Source organism: Nansenia antarctica (assembly GCF_963989245.1).
Source record: "Nansenia antarctica genome assembly, chromosome: 3".
Lineage (NCBI taxonomy): Eukaryota > Metazoa > Chordata > Actinopteri > Argentiniformes > Microstomatidae > Nansenia > Nansenia antarctica.
This window is the reverse complement of record NC_137688.1, coordinates 19,378,853-19,399,072: the sequence shown is the minus strand read 5'-3', so window position 1 is coordinate 19,399,072 and position 20,220 is coordinate 19,378,853. Positions and strand designations below refer to the sequence as shown.

The 20,220-nt window shown below is 51.2% G+C and overlaps 1 protein-coding gene across 1 annotated transcript; it reads right to left on the bottom strand.

Annotated features, from left to right (window-relative positions):
• Positions 1-10: 10 nt before the first annotated feature.
• On the bottom strand, positions 11-20,133 carry chek2 (checkpoint kinase 2; the record flags this gene model as incomplete). Its single annotated transcript, XM_080527037.1, has 14 exons — positions 20,116-20,133; positions 11,677-11,972; positions 11,059-11,183; positions 10,435-10,664; positions 9,966-10,062; positions 9,541-9,594; positions 8,050-8,114; positions 7,858-7,957; positions 7,547-7,633; positions 6,940-7,103; positions 1,248-1,363; positions 607-692; positions 271-372; positions 11-112 (listed from the first exon to the last, which is right to left on the bottom strand). The coding sequence occupies exons 2-14, from the start codon at positions 11,966-11,968 to the stop codon at positions 11-13; spliced, it is 1,620 nt and encodes a 539-aa protein (XP_080383163.1). The 5' UTR covers positions 11,969-11,972; positions 20,116-20,133.
• Positions 20,134-20,220: the final 87 nt, after the last annotated feature.

Here is a 20,220-nt window from a genome sequence, read left to right as displayed (position 1 = left end):
TAAGGGGGGGTTAAGGAGGGGGGGTAGGGTTAGGGTTAGGGTTTCCAGGTTTCCTCTTGGACGGTTGTTCCTCCTGGTCTTCCTCTCTGCTCCTCTTCCTGCTGCTGGAGGCCTGGACACACACACACACACGCACACGCACACACACACACGCGCACACACACACACACACACACACACACACACACACACTTCAGTAAGACAACATTCTGTTAAACCGACTAGAACAATGTAGAAGTGTGTTACCATGGTGACTGGGGAGTGTGTTACCATGGTGACTGGGGAGTGTGTTGCTGTGGTTGCCATGGCGTCCGGGGAGTGTGATTGGTCAGGGAACATGATGTCTGTGGCCACCGCCTTCATCTCCTCATCCTGCAGACAAACACCGTCAGAACCCTGACCCAGGGTCAGAACGACCCCTAACCACCCTGACCCAGGGTCAAAACGACCCCTAACCACCCTGACCAGGGTCACAAAGACCCCTAACCACCCTGACCAGGGTCACAAAGACCCCTAACCACCCTGACCCAGGGTCAAAACGACCCCTAACCACCCTGACCCAGGGGTCAGTCCCCGTGGGGAGGTAACCATGGTAACAGGCCTCACCATCATCCAGGGGTGCTGCAGCGCTTGGTCGATGGTCAGGCGCTGAGACGGGTTCACCACCAGCAGCCGGCCAATCAGGTCCTTGGCTGAGGATCACATGACATGACATCATCAATAACCCTAACCCTAGACCCAGTCTCAGACAGAGATCTCACTAAGTCAGTCTGAGGTCACGTTGGTTAGGTTGTCTGACCATGTTAAAGCATAATGCCCTGTTAGCTTGTCTGATCATTGATGTTTCAAATGATATGGAAAGCACCCTGTGCATTCGTGCTGAGAAGGGTGCTATATAAATAAAGTTTTACTTACTTACTTACTAGGTGGTAGTTAGGGGTAATTAAGGGGTAGTTGGGGGGTAATTAAGGGATAATTAGGGGGGTAGTTAGGGGGTAATTAAGGGGTAGTTAGGGGGTAATGAAGGGGTAGTTAGGGGGTAATGAAGGGGTAGTTAGGGGTAATTAAGGGGTAGTTAGGGGGTAATTAAGGGGTAGTTAGGGGGTAATGAAGGGGTAGTTAGGGGTAATTAAGGGGTAGTTAGGGGGTAATGAAGGGGTAGTTAGGGGTAATTAAGGGGTAGTTAGGGGGTAATTAAGGGGTAGTTAGGGGGTAGTTAGGGGTAATTAAGGGGTAGTTGTATTTACCCTCTCTAGACACATTGTCCCATTTGGAGGGGATGAAGGTGTAGACGCCCTGGGTGATCTGGTCTCTGACAGACAGACGGGCGAAGTCAGGGTGGAACGGAGGGTAACCTCCCAGGCTGGAAGACAGACAGACAGGTAGCTGTTAGACAGACAGGTAGCTGTTAGACAGACAGGCAGGCAGGTAACTGTTAGACAGACAGACAGAGAGAGACAGGTAGCTGTTAGACAGACAGACAGAGAGAGACAGGTAGCTGTTAGACAGACAGGCAGGCAGCTAACTGTTAGACAGACAGACAGAGAGACAGGTAGCTGTTAGACAGACAGACAGAGAGAGACAGGTAGCTGTTAGACAGACAGACAGACAGGCAGGCAGGTAGCTGTTAGACAGACAGACAGGGAGAGACAGGTAGCTGTTAGACAGACAGACAGGCAGGCAGGTAGCTGTTAGACAGGCAGGCAGGCAGGCAGAGACAGGTAGCTGTTAGACAGACAGACAGGGAGAGACAGGTAGCTGTTAGACAGACAGACAGAGAGAGACAGGTAGCTGTTAGACAGACAGACAGACAGAGACAGGTAGCTGTTAGACAGACAGACAGACAGATAGAGAGAGAAAGGTAGCTGTTAAACAGACAGACAGAGAGAGACAGGTAGCTGTTAGACAGGCAGGCAGACAGACAGAGAGAGAGAGACAGGTAGCTGTTAGACAGACAGACAGACAGACAGACAGAGACAGGTAGCTGTTAGACAGACAGACAGAGAGAGACAGGTAGCTGTTAGACAGACAGACAGACAGAGACAGGTAGCTGTTAGACAGACAGACAGACAGATAGAGAGAGAAAGGTAGCTGTTAAACAGACAGACAGAGAGAGACAGGTAGCTGTTAGACAGGCAGGCAGACAGACAGAGAGAGAGAGACAGGTAGCTGTTAGACAGACAGACAGACAGGCAGGCAGAGACAGGTAGCTGTTAAACAGTCAGACAGACAGGCAGACAGACAGGCAGGTAGCTGTTAGACAGACAGACAGGCAGGTAACTGTTAAACAGACAGGCAGACAGGCAGACAGACAGACAGGCAGACAGGCAGGCAACCTCCTTGACCCTAATCAATCCGGCTTTAAGACTGTCACCTCCCCTCTACTGAGACTGTCACCTCCTCTACTGAGACTGTCACCTCCCCTCTACTGAGACTGTCACCTCCTCTACTGAGACTGTCACCTCCTCTACTGAGACTGTCACCTCCCCTCTACTGAGACTGTCACCTCCTCTACTGAGACTGTCACCTCCCCTCTACTGAGACTGTCACCTCCTCTACTGAGACTGTCACCTCCTCTACTGAGACTGTCACCTCCTCTACTGAGACTGTCACCTCCCCTCTACTGAGACTGTCACCTCCTCTACTGAGACTGTCACCTCCTCTACTGAGACTGTCACCTCCCCTCTACTGAGACTGTCACCTCCCCTCTACTGAGACTGTCACCTCCTCTACTGAGACTGTCACCTCCCCTCTACTGAGACTGTCACCTCCTCTACTGAGACTGTCACCTCCTCTACTGAGACTGTCACCTCCTCTACTGAGACTGTCACCTCCCCTCTACTGAGACTGTCACCTCCTCTACTGAGACTGTCACCTCCTCTCTACTGAGACTGTCACCTCCTCTACTGAGACTGTCACCTCCTCTCTACTGAGACTGTCACCTCCCCCCTACTGAGACTGTCACCTCCTCTCTACTGAGACTGTCACCTCCTCTACTGAGACTGTCACCTCCTCTACTGAGACTGTCACCTCCTCTACTGAGACTGTCACCTCCCCTCTACTGAGACTGTCACCTCCTCTACTGAGACTGTCACCTCCCCTCTACTGAGACTGTCACCTCCTCTACTGAGACTGTCACCTCCCCTCTACTGAGACTGTCACCTCCTCTACTGAGACTGTCACCTCCTCTACTGAGACTGTCACCTCCTCTACTGAGACTGTCACCTCCTCTACTGAGACTGTCACCTCCTCTACTGAGACTGTCACCTCCTCTACTGAGACTGTCACCTCCTCTACTGAGACTGTCACCTCCTCTACTGAGACTGTCACCTCCCCTCTACTGAGACTGTCACCTCCCCTCTACTGAGACTGTCACCTCCCCCCTACTGAGACTGTCACCTCCTCTACTGAGACTGTCACCTCCTCTACTGAGACTGTCACCTCCCCTCTACTGAGACTGTCACCTCCTCTACTGAGACTGTCACCTCCTCTACTGAGACTGTCACCTCCTCTACTGAGACTGTCACCTCCTCTACTGAGACTGTCACCACCTCTACTGAGACTGTCACCTCCTCTACTGAGACTGTCACCTCCCCTCTACTGAGACTGTCACCTCCTCTACTGAGACTGTCACCTCCCCTCTACTAAGACTGTCACCTCCCCTCTACTGAGACTGTCACCTCCCCTCTACTGAGACTGTCACCTCCTCTACTGAGACTGTCACCTCCTCTCTACTGAGACTGTCACCTCCTCTACTGAGACTGTCACCTCTCATCTACTGAGACTGTCACCTCCCCTCTACTGAGACTGTCACCTCCCCTCTACTGAGACTGTCACCTCCTCTACTGAGACTGTCACCTCCTCTACTGAGACTGTCACCTCCCCTCTACTGAGACTGTCACCTCCTCTACTGAGACTGTCACCTCCCCTCTACTGAGACTGTCACCTCCTCTCTACTGAGACTGTCACCTCCTCTCTACTGAGACTGTCACCTCCTCTACTGAGACTGTCACCTCCTCTACTGAGACTGTCACCTCCTCTACTGAGACTGTCACCTCCTCTCTACTGAGACTGTCACCTCCCCTCTACTGAGACTGTCACCTCTCCTCTACTGATACTGTCACCTCCTCTACTGAGACTGTCACCTCCTCTACTGAGACTGTCACCTCCCCTCTACTGAGACTGTCACCTCCCCTCTACTGAGACTGTCACCTCTCCTCTACTGAGACTGTCACCTCCTCTACTGAGACTGTCACCTCCTCTACTGAGACTGTCACCTCCCCTCTACTGAGACTGTCACCTCCTCTCTACTGAGACTGTCACCTCCTCTACTGAGACTGTCACCTCCCCTCTACTGAGACTGTCACCTCCCCTCTACTGAGACTGTCACCTCCCCTCTACTGAGACTGTCACCTCTCCTCTACTGAGACTGTCACCTCCCCTCTACTGAGACTGTCACCTCCTCTCTACTGAGACTGTCACCTCCTCTCTACTGAGACTGTCACCTCCTCTACTGAGACTGTCACCTCCCCTCTACTGAGACTGTCACCTCCTCTACTGAGACTGTCACCTCCCCTCTACTGAGACTGTCACCTCCTCTACTGAGACTGTCACCTCCTCTACTGAGACTGTCACTTCCCCTCTACTGAGACTGTCACCTCCCCTCTACTGAGACTGTCACCTCCCCTCTACTGAGACTGTCACCTCCCCTCTACTGAGACTGTCACCTCCTCTACTGAGACTGTCACCTCCCCTCTACTGAGACTGTCACCTCCTCTACTGAGACTGTCACCTCCTCTACTGAGACTGTCACTTCCCCTCTACTGAGACTGTCACCTCCTCTACTGAGACTGTCACCTCCCCTCTACTGAGACTGTCACCTCCCCTCTACTGAGACTGTCACCTCCTCTACTGAGACTGTCACCTCCCCTCTACTGAGACTGTCACCTCCCCTCTACTGAGACTGTCACCTCCTCTACTGAGACTGTCACCTCCTCTACTGAGACTGTCACCTCCTCTACTGAGACTGTCACCTCCTCTACCGAGACTGTCACCTCCTCTACTGAGACTGTCACCTCCTCTACTGAGACTGTCACCTCCCCTCTACTGAGACTGTCACCTCCTCTACTGAGACTGTCACCTCCTCTACTGAGACTGTCACCTCCTCTACTGAGACTGTCACCTCTCCTCTACTGAGACTGTCACCTCCTCTACTGAGACTGTCACCTCCCCTCTACTGAGACTGTCACCTCCTCTACTGAGACTGTCACCTCCCCTCTACTGAGACTGTCACCTCCTCTCTACTGAGACTGTCACCTCCCCTCTACTGAGACTGTCACCTCCTCTACTGAGACTGTCACCTCCTCTACTGAGACTGTCACCTCCTCTACTGAGACTGTCACCTCCCCTCTACTGAGACTGTCACCTCCCCTCTACTGAGACTGTCACCTCCCCTCTACTGAGACTGTCACCTCCTCTACTGAGACTGTCACCTCCTCTACTGAGACTGTCACCTCCTCTACTGAGACTGTCACCTCCTCTACTGAGACTGTCACCTCCTCTACTGAGACTGTCACCTCCTCTACTGAGACTGTCACCTCCTCTACTGAGACTGTCACCTCCTCTACTGAGACTGTCACCTCCTCTACTGAGACTGTCACCTCCTCTACTGAGACTGTCACCTCCTCTACTGAGACTGTCACCTCCTCTACTGAGACTGTCACCTCCTCTACTGAGACTGTCACCTCCTCTACCGAGACTGTCACCTCCCCTCTACTGAGACTGTCACCTCCCCTCTACTGAGACTGTCACCTCCCCTCTACTGAGACTGTCACCTCCTCTCTACTGAGACTGTCACCTCCTCTACTGAGACTGTCACCTCCTCTACTGAGACTGTCACCTCCTCTACTGAGACTGTCACCTCCCCTCTACTGAGACTGTCACCTCCTCTACTGAGACTGTCACCTCCCCTACTGAGACTGTCACCTCCTCTACTGAGACTGTCACCTCTCCTCTACTGAGACTGTCACCTCCTCTACTGAGACTGTCACCTCCTCTACTGAGACTGTCACCTCCTCTACTGAGACTGTCACCTCCCCTCTACTGAGACTGTCACCTCCCCTACTGAGACTGTCACCTCTCCTCTACTGAGACTGTCACCTCCTCTACTGAGACTGTCACCTCCTCTACTGAGACTGTCACCTCCTCTACTGAGACTGTCACCTCCTCTACTGAGACTGTCACCTCCCCTCTACTGAGACTGTCACCTCCTCTACCGAGACTGTCACCTCCTCTACTGAGACTGTCACCTCCCCTCTACTGAAACTGTCACCTCCTCTACTGAGACTGTCACCTCCTCTACTGAGACTGTCACCTCCTCTACTGAGACTGTCACCTCCTCTACTGAGACTGTCACCTCCTCTACTGAGACTGTCACCTCCTCTACTGAGACTGTCACCTCCCCTTTACTGAGACTGTCACCTCCTCTACTGAGACTGTCACCTCCCCTCTACTGAGACTGTCACCTCCCCTCTACTGAGACTGTCACCTCCTCTACTGAGACTGTCACCTCCTCTACTGAGACTGTCACCTCCCCTCTACTGAGACTGTCACCTCCTCTACTGAGACTGTCACCTCCCCTCTACTGAGACTGTCACCTCCTCTACTGAGACTGTCACCTCCCCTTTACTGAGACTGTCACCTCTCCTCTACTGAGACTGTCACCTCCTCTACTGAGACTGTCACCTCCTCTACTGAGACTGTCACCTCCCCTCTACTGAGACTGTCACTTCCCCTCTACTGAGACTGTCACCTCCTCTACTGAGACTGTCACCTCCTCTCTACTGAGACTGTCACCTCCTCTACTGAGACTGCTACCAGCCTGGTCACCTGACCTACCAGCCTGGTCACCTGACCTACCAGCCTGGTCGCCTGACCTACCAGACGAACAGCAGCACCCCCAGGCTCCAGTAGTCGACGGCGGGTCCGTACCCGGTGGTGGTGGCGTGGAGGAACACCTCGGGGGCCAGGTAGGTGGGCGTGCCGCACAGAGTCCGCATCAGAGACGCCTCCTCCAGCACACGAGACTGGTTAAAGTCTGTGATCTGGCAACACAGGTCAATATAGGGTTATATACAGTCTGATCTGGCAACACAGGTTAATATAGGGTTATATACAGTATAGGGGTACAGGGTATATACAGTATGTGTGTAGTATAGGGGTACAGGGTATATGTGTGTGTAGTATAGGGGTACAGGGTATATATGTGTGTAGTATAGGGGTACAGGGTATATGTGTGTGTAGTATAGGGGTACAGCGTTATATACAGTTTAGTATAGGCGTAATATTGCCTTTAAATGACTAAATAATTAAATTATGATTATAAAATGATTGGGGCACTTTGAGCTGCATCGTTTGCAGGAAAAGCGGTATACGACATTTTCCGAAAGCCCACAGCCACACTCTAGGTTCTGAAGATCTTACCACTCATTCCTAATATAGAGGTACAGGGCTAGGGTTAGGGTATAGGGGTACAGGGCTAGGGTACCTTTACGAGACAGACATCATCATGAGAAGAGAGAAGAACGTTCTCAGGTTTCAGGTCTCGGTGGACAATGCCGTTACTATGCAGATACTGGAGAGAGAGAGGAGGTGTAGTAAGGTAAGAGTTAGGGTCAGGTCAGGGTTAGGTCAGGGTTAGGTCAGGGTCAGGGTTAGGTCAGTTCAGGGTCAGGGTTAGGTCAGGGTCAGGTTAGGGTCAGGTTAGGGTCAGGTTAGGGTCAGGGTTAGGTTAGGGTTAGGTCAGGGTCAGGTTAGGGTCAGGTTAGGGCCAGGGTCAGAGTTAGGGCTGTCACTCACCTGCACGGCTTTCAACATCTGGTAGAAATACAGCTTAGCGATTGGCTCCTTGAGCTGTTTATTAGTTTTCACCCTGTCAAACAGTTCTCCACCCTCCATACTGAAACACACACACACACACACACACACACACTTCACACAGCTGTAAATGTTTAGCTGCTGAATGAAAGCCTTTCTAACTCCTCCACTCACAATTCCAGAACGATGTAATAAGAGTCTTCTGTCTGGAAGAAGTCTTCTGTCCTGATCAGACAGGGCTGGGGGGGAGGGGGGGCATCAGACAAACAGACATGAATCAATAATGTACAGAAACACAGCAGATGAACACAGTTGGTTAACTAGTCTGGATGGGTTAACTAGTCTGAGTGGGTTAGGCTTAACTAGTCTGGATGGGTTAACTCGTCTGGGTGGGTTAACTAGTCTGGGTGGGTTAACTAGTCCGGGTGGGTTAACTAGTCTGGGTAGGTTAACTAGTCTGGATGGGTTAACTAGTCTGGGTGGGTTAACTAGTCTGGGTGGGTTAACTAGTCTGGTTTGGTTAACTAGTCTGGATGGGTTAACTAGTCTGGATGGGTTAACTAGTCTGGATGGGTTAACTAGTCTGGGTGGGTTAACTAGTCTGGTTTGGTTAACTAGTCTGGGTGGGTTAACTAGTCTGGGTGGGTTAACTAGTCTGGGTGGGTTAACTAGTCTGGTTTGGTTAACTAGTCTGGGTGGGTTAACTAGTCTGGGTGGGTTAACTAGTCTGGTTTGGTTAACTAGTCTGGATGGGTTAACTAGTCTGGATGGGTTAACTAGTCTGGGTGGGTTAACTAGTCTGGGTGGGTAAACTAGTCTGGATGGGTTAACTCGTCTGGATGGGTTAACTAGTCTGGATGGGTTAACTAGTCTGGGTGGGTTAACTAGTCTGGGTGGGTTAACTAGTCTGGGTGGGTTAACTAGTCTGGATGGGTTAACTAGTCTGGATGGGTTAACTAGTCTGGGTGGGTTAACTAGTCTGGATGGGTTAACTAGTCTGGATGGGTTAACTAGTCTGGGTGGGTTAACTAGTCTGGGTGGGTTAACTAGTCTGGATGGGTTAACTAGTCTGGATGGGTTAACTCGTCTGGATGGGTTAACTAGTCTGGATGGGTTAACTAGTCTGGGTGGGTTAACTAGTCTGGGTGGGTTAACTAGTCTGGGTGGGTTAACTAGTCTGGATGGGTTAACTAGTCTGGATGGGTTAACTAGTCTGGGTGGGTTAACTAGTCTGGATGGGTTAACTAGTCTGGATGGGTTAACTAGTCTGGGTGGGTTAACTAGTCTGGGTGGGTTAACTAGTCTGGATGGGTTAACTAGTCTGGATGGGTCAGGGTTAACTAGTCTGGATGGGTTAACTAGTCTGGGTGGGTTAACTAGTCTGGGTGGGTTAACTAGTCTGGGTGGGTTAACTAGTCTGGGTGGGTTAACTAGTCTGGATGGGTTAACTAGTCTGGATGGGTTAACTAGTCTGGGTGGGTTAACTAGTCTGGATGGGTTAACTAGTCTGGGTGGGTTAACTAGTCTGGATGGGTTAACTAGTCTGCGTGGGTTAACTAGTCTGGGTGGGTTAACTAGTCTGGGTGGGTTAACTAGTCTGGGTGGGTTAACTAGTCTGCGTGGGTTAACTAGTCTGGGTGGGTCAGGGTTAACTCTTTCACCTACATGGTCAATCTTCTTCAGGATCTCGATCTCTCGCTCAGCATTTCTTGTTGCAGTCTGTTATTTCAGAAAGACAAAAGGGTGTTTTTTACAAACACTGCCACACACACACACACACAGACACACACGGGTCTCAGCATGATGCAGGGTTAGGGTACAGAGAGTTAGGGTACAGAGGGTTAGGGTACAGAGAGTTAGGGTACAGAGGGTTAGGGTACAGAGGGTTAGGGTACAGAGGGTAAGGGTACAGAGGGTTAGGGTACAGAGGGTTAGGGTACAGAGGGTTAGGGTACAGAGAGTACACAGGGTTAGGGTACAGAGGGTTAGGGTACAGAGGGTTAGGGTACAGAGAGTACACAGGGTTAGGGTACAGAGGGTTAGGGTTCAGGGTTAGGGTACAGGAGGGTTAGGGTACAGGAGGGTCTCACCCCTTCAGAGGGGAAGTCCTTCTTGTTGATGGTCTTCACTGCCACCTTCTTACACGAGCTCCTCTCAAACGCCAGCTTCACCTCCCCACATGCACCCCTGCAACATACACACACACACCACCCACACACACACACACACACACATACACACACACACACACACACACACACACACACATACACACACACACACCCACACACCCACACACACACACACACACACACACACACACACACACAACATTGTGGTCCTCAGCATGGTAACCATGGTAACAAGGTCGTCTGACTCCCCGCTGTCAGTCGCTTTGGATAAACGCTTCGGCTAAATAGCTGCATATATATATATACTGTATATACAAACTACACACACAGCAACATTAACTATACACCCCCCCCCCACACACACACACACACACACACACACACACACACACACACACACACACACACACACACAGGGTTGACTTACACTCCAATCTTCTTGGTTATCAGGTATTTCTCACTGAAGTCTCTGGGCAGGTTGGCCTGTTCGTCTGCTGTCAGGTCGATGAACACAAACACTGTGTTGTGGCGGTTAGCGAGGGCTAGCTCTGCGTTGTTGGCTAGCGGCAGCTTCTTCCCTTTTCCAACCACTTTACCGTCCAGGAAGGTTCCGTTGCCACTGGTGTCCTCAAGGTACACAGTCCCCTCAGCTCCCTCCTGCAGGTTAAGGTCAGGGTCAGGGTTAGGGTCAGGGTCAGGGTCAGGGTCAGGGTTAGGGTTAGGGTCAGGGTCAGGGTTAAGGTCAGGGTTAAGGTCAGGGTTAGGGTCAGGGTCAGGGTTAAGGTCAGGGTTAAGGTCAGGGTCAGGGTTAAGGTTAGGGTCACAGTCCCCTCAGTACCTTCCTCCTGCAACATGGAGGGAGTGAGCAGCACTGAGAACAAAACAAGATGAAGCTACAGAATGCTATGGCTAGGTAGCCTAGCCTGAGATGCTATGGCTAGGTAGCCTAGCCTGAGATGCTATGGCTAGGTAGCCTAACCTGAGATGCTATGGCTAGGTAGCCTAGCCTGAGATTCTATGGCTAGGTAGCCTAGCCTGAGATGCTACGTACCCTGAATATCCTGAAGTGCTTCTTGCTGTAGGTGCCGAACCAGGGCGAGGCTTTGATCACAGGATCGTCAAAGCTGTAGTGACATCTGACATCCCGGCCAAACGTGTACTCCCTGTCCACACAGTCTGAACACACACAGCACACACAGTGAGGTAGTTAAGGGTACTGGTAGGGTGAGGTAGGGGTAGTATGAGGTAGGTAGGGTGATGTAGGGGTAGGGTGAGGTCGTTAAAGGTGAGGTCGTTAAGGGTGAGGTAGTTAAGGGTGAGGTAGTTAAGGGTGAGGTAGAGGTAGGGTGAGGTAGTTAGGGGTGAGGTAGGTTGAGGTAGTTAGGGGTGAGGTAGTTAAGGGTGAGGTAGGTTGAGGTGGTTAAGGGTGAGATAGTTAGGGGTGAGGTAGAGGTAGGGTGAGGTAGTTAAGGGTGGGGTAGTTAGGGGTGAGGTAGTTAAGGGTGAGGTAGTTAAGAGTGAGGTAGTTAAGGGTGGGGTAGTTAGGGGTGAGGTAGTTAAGGGTGAGGTAGTTAAGGGTGGGGTAGTTAGGGGTGAGGTAGTTAAGGGTGAGGTAGTTAAGGGTGAGGTAGTAAGGGTGAGGTAGTAAGGGTGAGGTAGTGGGACTCACTGTGCACTTTGAAGCCCTTCTCCATGGGCAGCAGGCGGCCCCAGGGCTGCAGCTGAGGCTCCTCGGGGATGGAGGCGAGGTCTCTGACAGGGATGGTGTCCACGGAGCTCAGCGTCCCCGAGGACGACGACTGGCTGGCCGAACCCGGGGCGGAGGAGGAGCTGGAGCCGCTTGGCTGGGTCTGGGTCTGGGTCTGGGGCTGGGACTGGGTCTGGGTCTGGGGCTGGGACTGGGTCAGGGGCTGGGACTGGGTCTGGGACAGGGACCCGGTAGCTGGGTTTTCTTTGGACATGTTTCTAAGTAGCAGATAATGACAAATTCAACAACGCTTGCAGCTAACCTCTGTCCAGTGCGCAGATCCGAAGGTTAATTGCGCATTTAGTAGATTCAGTAGATCACAGTATTCTAATACATCGTTTAGAAAACTGTGTTGGTCTGTCAGGACTGGTATTAGAGTGGTTTAAATCTTATCTAGCTGGGAGACTCTGTTTCTGATCACATGTGGGGTCCCTCAGGGGTCTATTCTTGGTCCCTTGCTCTTCTCCCTGTACACGATCCCATTAGGTGGAATCATCAGAAAACATGGTGTACATTTTCATAGAATGATACTCAGCTGTATTGCCTGATAATTCACATGCACTCAGCTCGCTGGAGAATTGTCTCAGAGATATAAAACTTTGGATGTCCAAAACGTTTCTACAACTAAATCAAGACAAAACTGAGATTCTTGTCATTGGACCAAAACCACAAAAAGACAAATTGTCGAATACCATGGAACCTTGCTTTCAAACTTCAAACATGAAGCTAAGAATCTAGGTGTGATTATAGATTCTGACTTAAGCTTTGAGCCTCACATCAAATCTATCACTAGAAATGCTTTTTATCATCTACGGAATATTGCAAAAGTTAGACATTTTCTCCGGCAAGCTGATGCAAGTGTTAATGCATGCTTTTGTTATTACCCGTTTGGACTATTGTAACAGTCTACTTTCTGGTCTTCCGAAGAAAGCTATTGGCCAGCTGCAATTAGTCCAAAATGCAGCAGCAAGAATTTTAACCAAAACAAGCAGAAGAGCTCATAACTCCTATTTTAGAGACTCTACACTGGCTTCCTGTTAAGTTCAGAATAGATTTCAAGATCCTTCTGCTTGTTTATAAAGCTCTGACTGATATGTTCAGACCTTCTGCTAGCATATCAGCCCAATCGAGCTCTCAGGTCTTCTGCTAGCATATCAGCCCAATCGAGCTCTCAGGTCTTCTGCTAGCATATCAGCCCAATAGAGCTCTCAGGTCTTCTGACGCTGGTTTTCTCTGTGTACCACATGTACAAAAGGAGAGATTTGGTGAGGCTGCATTCTCATTTTATGCACCCAGATTGTGTCTCACTGCCAGTTTACATTAGGGATGAAACCTCAGCACATGTTCAAGTTAAGACTAAAAACCCATCTTTTTAATATTGCCTTTAAATAAAACTAACCCTAACCCTAACTAAGTCTGCTGTGTTTCTGAACACGCCCTCAACACCACACGCTTGCTAACAGTTTTGTGATTGGTCAGAATTTGTGAACTTTTGATTCCTATTCTCATTTTCTGACAAAACGAAATAATCGTGACCAGGTTATCAAAGAGTTTACCAATGTCTAATGTTCACAACTACCGACACACAAACCGAACCAACCAGTCTGAATCGCTCTTACAGTGCATTAGTTATTACATTAATATACATCTGCTAGATTTAACAATGCAATGTTTACCATGTTATAACTTGTTGTTAAACTAGCAGATTTATTTCCATTGAATGTAGTAGACAGGCTAGCTCAGTTAGCTCCCATCCAGACTACAGAGAGACTCTAGAGAAGCTCCAAGCTAAGTTCCTCCTTAGCCTTGGCCTGAGGTTAGGGTTAGCCAGCCAGCTGAGCTCCATGCTGATGTAACAGCGTTATATATGCTTATATGCTGTTATGTGTTATGTGGATGGATTTCTGTAAAATAGTTGTTTTGTTATTGTTGGCGCCACCTGGTGGGTTGGGCTTGTAACTGCAGCGTGAGAAATCTGCCTGAATGAATAATTCTGTTTAATGGTTTAATAGATTTGTCAGTGAGAGATGATATGTATTTATATATATATATATAATAGATTTGTCAGTGAGAGATGATATGTATTTTGGGTATAAGCACGGTCAATATGTTATTTAAAAGTTAGCAGCTGTATTTGTTCTGTTTGACTGATGTGTTTATGATAAACCTAGTTAGACTCTCTGCACTGGTCTTCTTTATTTCTGTTCTGTAGTTTTATGTCAAAGTCTCTATTCTTTATTACACAGCTGAGAGTTACACGAATGCTCATGACTTCTGTCATTCGTGTACCAGGTGTTATATTTCTATTTTAATGTATAAGAGCAGCAATGATACTTCATGCTGAGATGAACCTGAGGTTAGGTTAGGTTCTATATCGTGGAGCTCCGCCCCATAGGGGAGCTCTGCTCCTATTGGTTTACCCGCTACCTAAAGTAGCCAATGACTGAATTTTTCAATGCCTGCGCCCGCCTGGGGTGCTATATAAAGGGGCGTACTTCGCTCCATCATTCTCCCAAAAAGTTCAGCACGGGTTTATATCTGAAGACTGAGAAGGACGACTACTAAGACTGGAGGACCCACCAGACTTTTCCCTTCAAGATGGATCGTCCGCCGCCTATGGAGAAGTTCCTCCGGGACGCCTGCCGCTGCGACTTCCAAGCAGCGGAGGACACTTTTCAGCGGAGGAGACTTTTCCCTTCAGCGATGGATCGTCCGCCGCCGACCACGAAGAAGTTCCTCCGGGACACCTGCCGCTGCGATTTTCTAGCAGCGGAGGACAAGCAAGAACGGCGTTCTGGGCAGGCACCTCCCCAAGTAGGGATGGTCCCGCCCGCTCAGCCGGCCCTGACATCACGCCGCCCTCACCCAGCTGAGTGGTCGGTGCCGGTGTCAGAATCAGAAAGCTCTGATGAGAGCGAGCGGCAGGTAGAGCACGTGCTCCCCGCCCTCGCCGCCCCATCTTGGTGCGCAGGCGGCGGCAGCGGCGAATAACATCGCCGTGTTTAACGCCGCCATTGCGAAAATCACCACAGAGGCGGAGCTTCTGAGCAAGCTCCACCTCTTCTTCTTCCGCCGTGGTGACGAATAGACCGTCAACGACTGCGAAACGGAGGTTTCGGCGTGATGCGGCACTGGCTCTACCTCTAAACGACGGAGCCATGCCCCACTCGGCATCCCCAGCCCCCGCCGCTGACCACTGGGAGGGCCCGCTACGGCCCCCCACGGCAGCGTGGCCCGGTTTCACTGGCGGAGGGGTCGGTAATGACCCCACCACCGGTTTCCTCTTCATGGCTGCTACCTCATAAAGAGGCAAAAGAAGGAAAATCCCCACCTTACTTTTTCAGTAAAGGAGATTTTTCCCATGTTATCTACCAGAGCGGAGACCCACCTGCCTTGTCGGAGCGTGGTCCAATCGCTACCGGTTAGAAACAAGGCGGAGACTGGCCCAGCTTACCAGCGTGTGGCCAGCTCTCTGCCTAGCGGACTAACCAAAACCGCCCTCACCAAGCTGAGTGGTCGGTGCCGGTGTCAGAATCAGAAAGCTCTGATGAGAGCGAGCGGCAGGTAGAGCACGTGCTCCCCGCCCTCGCCGCCCCATCTCGGTGCGCAGGCGGCGGCAGCGGCGAATAACATCGCCGTGTTTAACGCCGCCATTGCGAAAATCACCACAGAGGCGGAGCTTCTGAGCAAGCTCCACCTCTTCTTCTTCCGCCGTGGTGACGAATAGACCGTCAACGACTGCGAAACGGAGGTTTGGCGTGATGCGGCACTGGCTCTACCTCTAAACGACGGAGCCATGCCCCACTCGGCATCCCCAGCCCCCGCCGCTGACCACTGGGAGGGCCCGCTACGGCCCCCCACGGCAGCGTGGCCCGGTTTCACTGGCGGAGGGGTCGGTAATGACCCCACCACCGGTTTCCTCTTCATGGCTGCTACCTCATAAAGAGGCAAAAGAAGGAAAATCCCCACCTTACTTTTCAGTAAAGGAGATTTTTCCCATGTTATCTACCGGAGCGGAGACCCACCTGCCTTGTCGGAGCGTGGTCCAATCGCTACCGGTTAGAAACAAGGCGGAGACTGGCCCAGCTTACCAGCGTGTGGCCAGCTCTCTGCTTAGCGGACTAACCCCTATCACGACACAAAGGGGGTTAAACACCCCTGTCTGTAGCCGTATGGAGGGACCGCTATCTACCAGAGCGGAGATCGACCTGCCTTGTCAGAGTGTGGTCGACTCGCTACCGGTTAGAAACAAACCGGAGACTGGCCCAGCTTACCGGCGTGTGGCCAGCTCTCTGCGTAACGGACTTACCCCTATCACGACACGTAGCGGGTTAAACACCCCTGTATGTAGCCGTATAGAGGGGTCGTTATGTACATCAAAAACCCCTCCATGTCTATCAAGACCTGGCCCAGCTCATGAGCGTGCGGCTGGTTCTTTGATTATCAGGCATAATAAACCTGCGTCAATAAAGAGCATTGTTACACATAACAAACACTCTTTACAGACGGCAGCCCATCCTTTTCGAAATGATCCCACCTTGGGCTGTGCCACCTCCTCGGTGTGCAGCGGCGGCTGGGATCATACAGAAATTCAAGTTTTTTCTGTCGACTGCACCACAATAGACGGTCCAGCCGCTGTCGTTGCGTTATGCAGAATGACTAGAAGGGACAGGTATTCTGTCGGGCTGGCTAGACAGGACATTGAGGAGGGGATATGCACTACAGTTCATTCAGCCTCCTCCGCCCTTCAGGGGCGTGAGAGAGACTGTTTTTTGTCCTGCCCGATAAAGACACGTGCGCTCCAGGAGGAGATTACAAATCTCCTAACAAAGGGCGCAGTGACATTGGTTCCGAGGGACCAGTGGGACATGAGATGGTACTCCCCGTATTTCCTTGTCCCAAAGAATTCGGGAGTCATGAGACCCATACTAGATTTCAGGGTCCTCAACGAGAGAGTGGCGAAACGCCCCTTTCGTAGATACCTGAGGGTCGCGTATTTCGTGTGCCAATCACAGAGTGGCACAGGAAATTCCTACGTTTTGCTTTCCAAGGGAAGGTTACGAGTACACGCGCCTGCCCTTCGGGTGCACGCTTGCTCCTCGTTTTTTCTCCAAATGCGTGCAGACAGCACTCGAACCACTGAGGCGAAACGAGATACGCATATTAGCATATCTCGACGACCTACTGGTCTTGGCCCAATGCCCAAATCGAGCCATTCGGGACGCAACCTCACTGGTGCAGCACCTCACTCAGCTGGGGTTAGCTGTAAACTGGACAGAGAGTGCTCCGTGGCCGGCTCAACAGTTTTCCTATCTAGGCATTCAGTTGGATACTGCCGAGATGAGGGCCAGTTTATCGGCACCACGGAGAGCGACACTGACGTCAGCTCTCCGGGTGTGTCGAGTGACAAATACAATCACCGCTCTGTCAAGGATGTCCTTACTAGGACTGATGTCTACAGCCCATGTAGTGGTCCCCTTAGGCCTGTTACACATGCGCAGACTGCAGAGGCGGTTCGCACGACTGCGACGGGTTCCAGTGAGACGCCGTCGCAAGTTGATTGTAATACAGATATCGGTCAAAACCGACCTGAGCTACTGGAGAGACCCGCGCGTCATCGCGCGCGGAGTCGCCTGAGTTCGCTGAAAGCTCTCCAGATTCCAGGTCTGCTCAACGAAGGAGCAGATCTGTTATCACGGGGAGGCCCGAGGGACGACGACTGGAGGTTAGCACCCTCCATTGTGTCGCTGATTTGGGCACGGTTCGGGCAAGCAGAAGTGGTTCTGTTTGCGTCACGGACGAATGCGCAGTGTCGCCTTTGGTTCTCCCTGCGCGAACAGGACAACCCGCCATTGGGAGTCGATACATTCGCACACCACCCATGGCCGAGGGTCTTGTTATACGCGTTCCCACCCCTGACATCTATCCTCCCACTGTTGGCACGAGTGAGGTCAGAGAGGCTAGAGTTAATTCTTGTAGCCCCGGACCGTCCCGGAGCCCCGTGGTTTCCGGAACTGATGGAGATGTTGGTAGAGGGCCCATGGCCCATACCTCATCGACAAGATGCACTCTCTCAAGCCGGAGGCTTGGTGAAGGGGCCGCCTATGAGGGGGGGCCCCTCATGGCCTGGTTACTGAGAGGGATTGTTAGAACGCAGGGGTCTGACAGACGCGGTCATTCAGACCATTCAGAGTGCGTGCGCGCAATCCACTGCAAAGGGATATGCGGCGCGCTGGCGAGTTTTACACAGTGGTGTGAGGGACAGGACGTTGACCCTGTCTGTTGTCGGGTCGAAACGTTCTTGTGCTTCTTACAGTCGCTGTTGACAAGGGATTGGCGGCGGGAACTATTAAAGTTTACGCGGCTGCCATCTCAGCTTGTCATGAGGGTTTTGCGCCAAAGACACTGGTTTTTCAGTCATTCGCTGGTTAAGCGTTTTTGACTGGAGTGTGTAGGCTTAGACGCCCTCATAGGACTCTAATGCCAAAATGGGACCTGTCGATTGTGCTAGAGGCGCTGTGCGTGCCCCCATTCGAACCCATTGTCACTGTGTCGTTGCGTTTTATTGTCTCTCAAGACGAGTCTACTCCTCGCCTTGACTACGGCTGAGCGAGTGAGTGATTTGTGCGCTCTCTCGTCACGGGCAGATTGTTTGATCATATCTGATGACGAAACAAAGCTGTATTACGCCCTAACCCGGCTTTTATCCCTACGGTTAATCGTGGGTTTAGGGTTCAGAGCTGTGCTCTGAGCGCCTTTTTTCCTCCTCCTCACGACGGAGAGAGGGAGAGGCGTTTTACATTGTATTGTCCGGTGCGCGCGTTGGCACAATATGTGAAGCGCGAGGCAGGACTGAGATCTTCTCCCCGGCTTCTGATCTGCTATGGCGGACAGAAAGCCGGGACACCACTCTCGAAGCAGAGGCTGTCCCTTTGGATTTGCGAGGCTATTAGCCTCGCATACGAATCGAAGGGGCAGCCCGTGCCGACTGGCATTCGGGCTCATTCCACCAGGGGCATGGCCACATCAGTGGCCATTCTCAGGGGAGTGGGAGTGGAGGAGATATGTGTGGCGGCGTCTTGGTCGTCGCCATCACTTTTTATACGGTGTTACTTGAAGATATTTCTTCCTCATCCTTTTCTCATTCTGTCCTCAGTTTTGCTGATGACTGATGTAGTGGGGAAGGCACTTGGATTACCCTGGTCATGGGATCCTATTCAAGTGCTGTCAGGATGAATACGGATGTGCCTGGGGAAGGGACCCTCCTCCAGGACATGTTCCGTTAGATCAACAACCCTACGTGCTCACGTAAGGGTTAGGTCAGTGATATTCTTCCTCAATCCTTTCTCATTCTGTCCTCAGTTTGCTGATGACTGAGGTTGTGGGAAGGGCACTTGGATTACCCTGGTCATGGGGATTCTATTCAAGTGCTGTCAGGATGAATACAGATGTGCCTGGGGAGGGGACCCTCCTCCAGGACATGTCTGTTAGATCAACAACCCAACGTAAGGGTTGGGTAAGTGATATTTCTTCCTCATCCTTTTCTCATTCTGTCCTCAGTTTGCTGAGGACTGATGTAGTGGGGATGGCACTTGGATTACCCTGGTTGGGGATGCTATTCAAGTGCTGTCAGGATGATTACGGATGTGCCTGGGGAGGGGACCCTCCTCCAGGACATGTTCCGTTAGATCTACAACCCTGCGTGCTCACGTAAGGGCTAGATCAGTGGAGCAGACTCGGTGTGGGTTGGGCCAACTTTTTAAGGTTGTCTTGAACCAACATCAGTGGTCAGCTCCGGGTGCCGCTGAGATTGTTTTCGGATTAATAGTCTCAGTGGGGGTACATTTGGCCTCGCTCGCTCCGCCTAAACCAATAGGAGCAGAGCTCCCCTATGGGGCGGAGCTCCACGATATAGAACGATAGTTATGGAGATAGACTCCAGTTCTATGAGTGGAGCGGAGCCCCATAGGGCTGCTGGCCCACTTCGACTCGTTCAAACCCGGCTGTTTTGTATGTTTGGGAGAATGATGGAGCGAAGTACGCCCCTTTATATAGCACCCCAGGCGGGCGCAGGCATTGAAAAATTCAGTCATTGGCTACTTTAGGTAGCGGGTAAACCAATAGGAGCAGAGCTCCCCTATGGGGCTCCGCTCCACTCATAGAACTGGAGTCTATCTCCATAACTATCGTTCTCATGACTGATGTGTCGTTCTTACACAGTAACAGACAGAATAAGGTATTAAGGGATTCTTACACAGTAACAGACAGAATAAAGTATTAAGGGTTTCTTACACAGTAACAGACAGAATAAGGTATTAAGGGATTCTTCATTAGTTACATTGATATAAAACATCAACTCACCGGCAGCGTCCAGACTCAGGATGTAAACACGTGTTTGTGTCACCCCGGATGTTACAAACCTCGGCATGATGGGAACTGTAGTCCTTCTAACCAGCCAATGAGAAG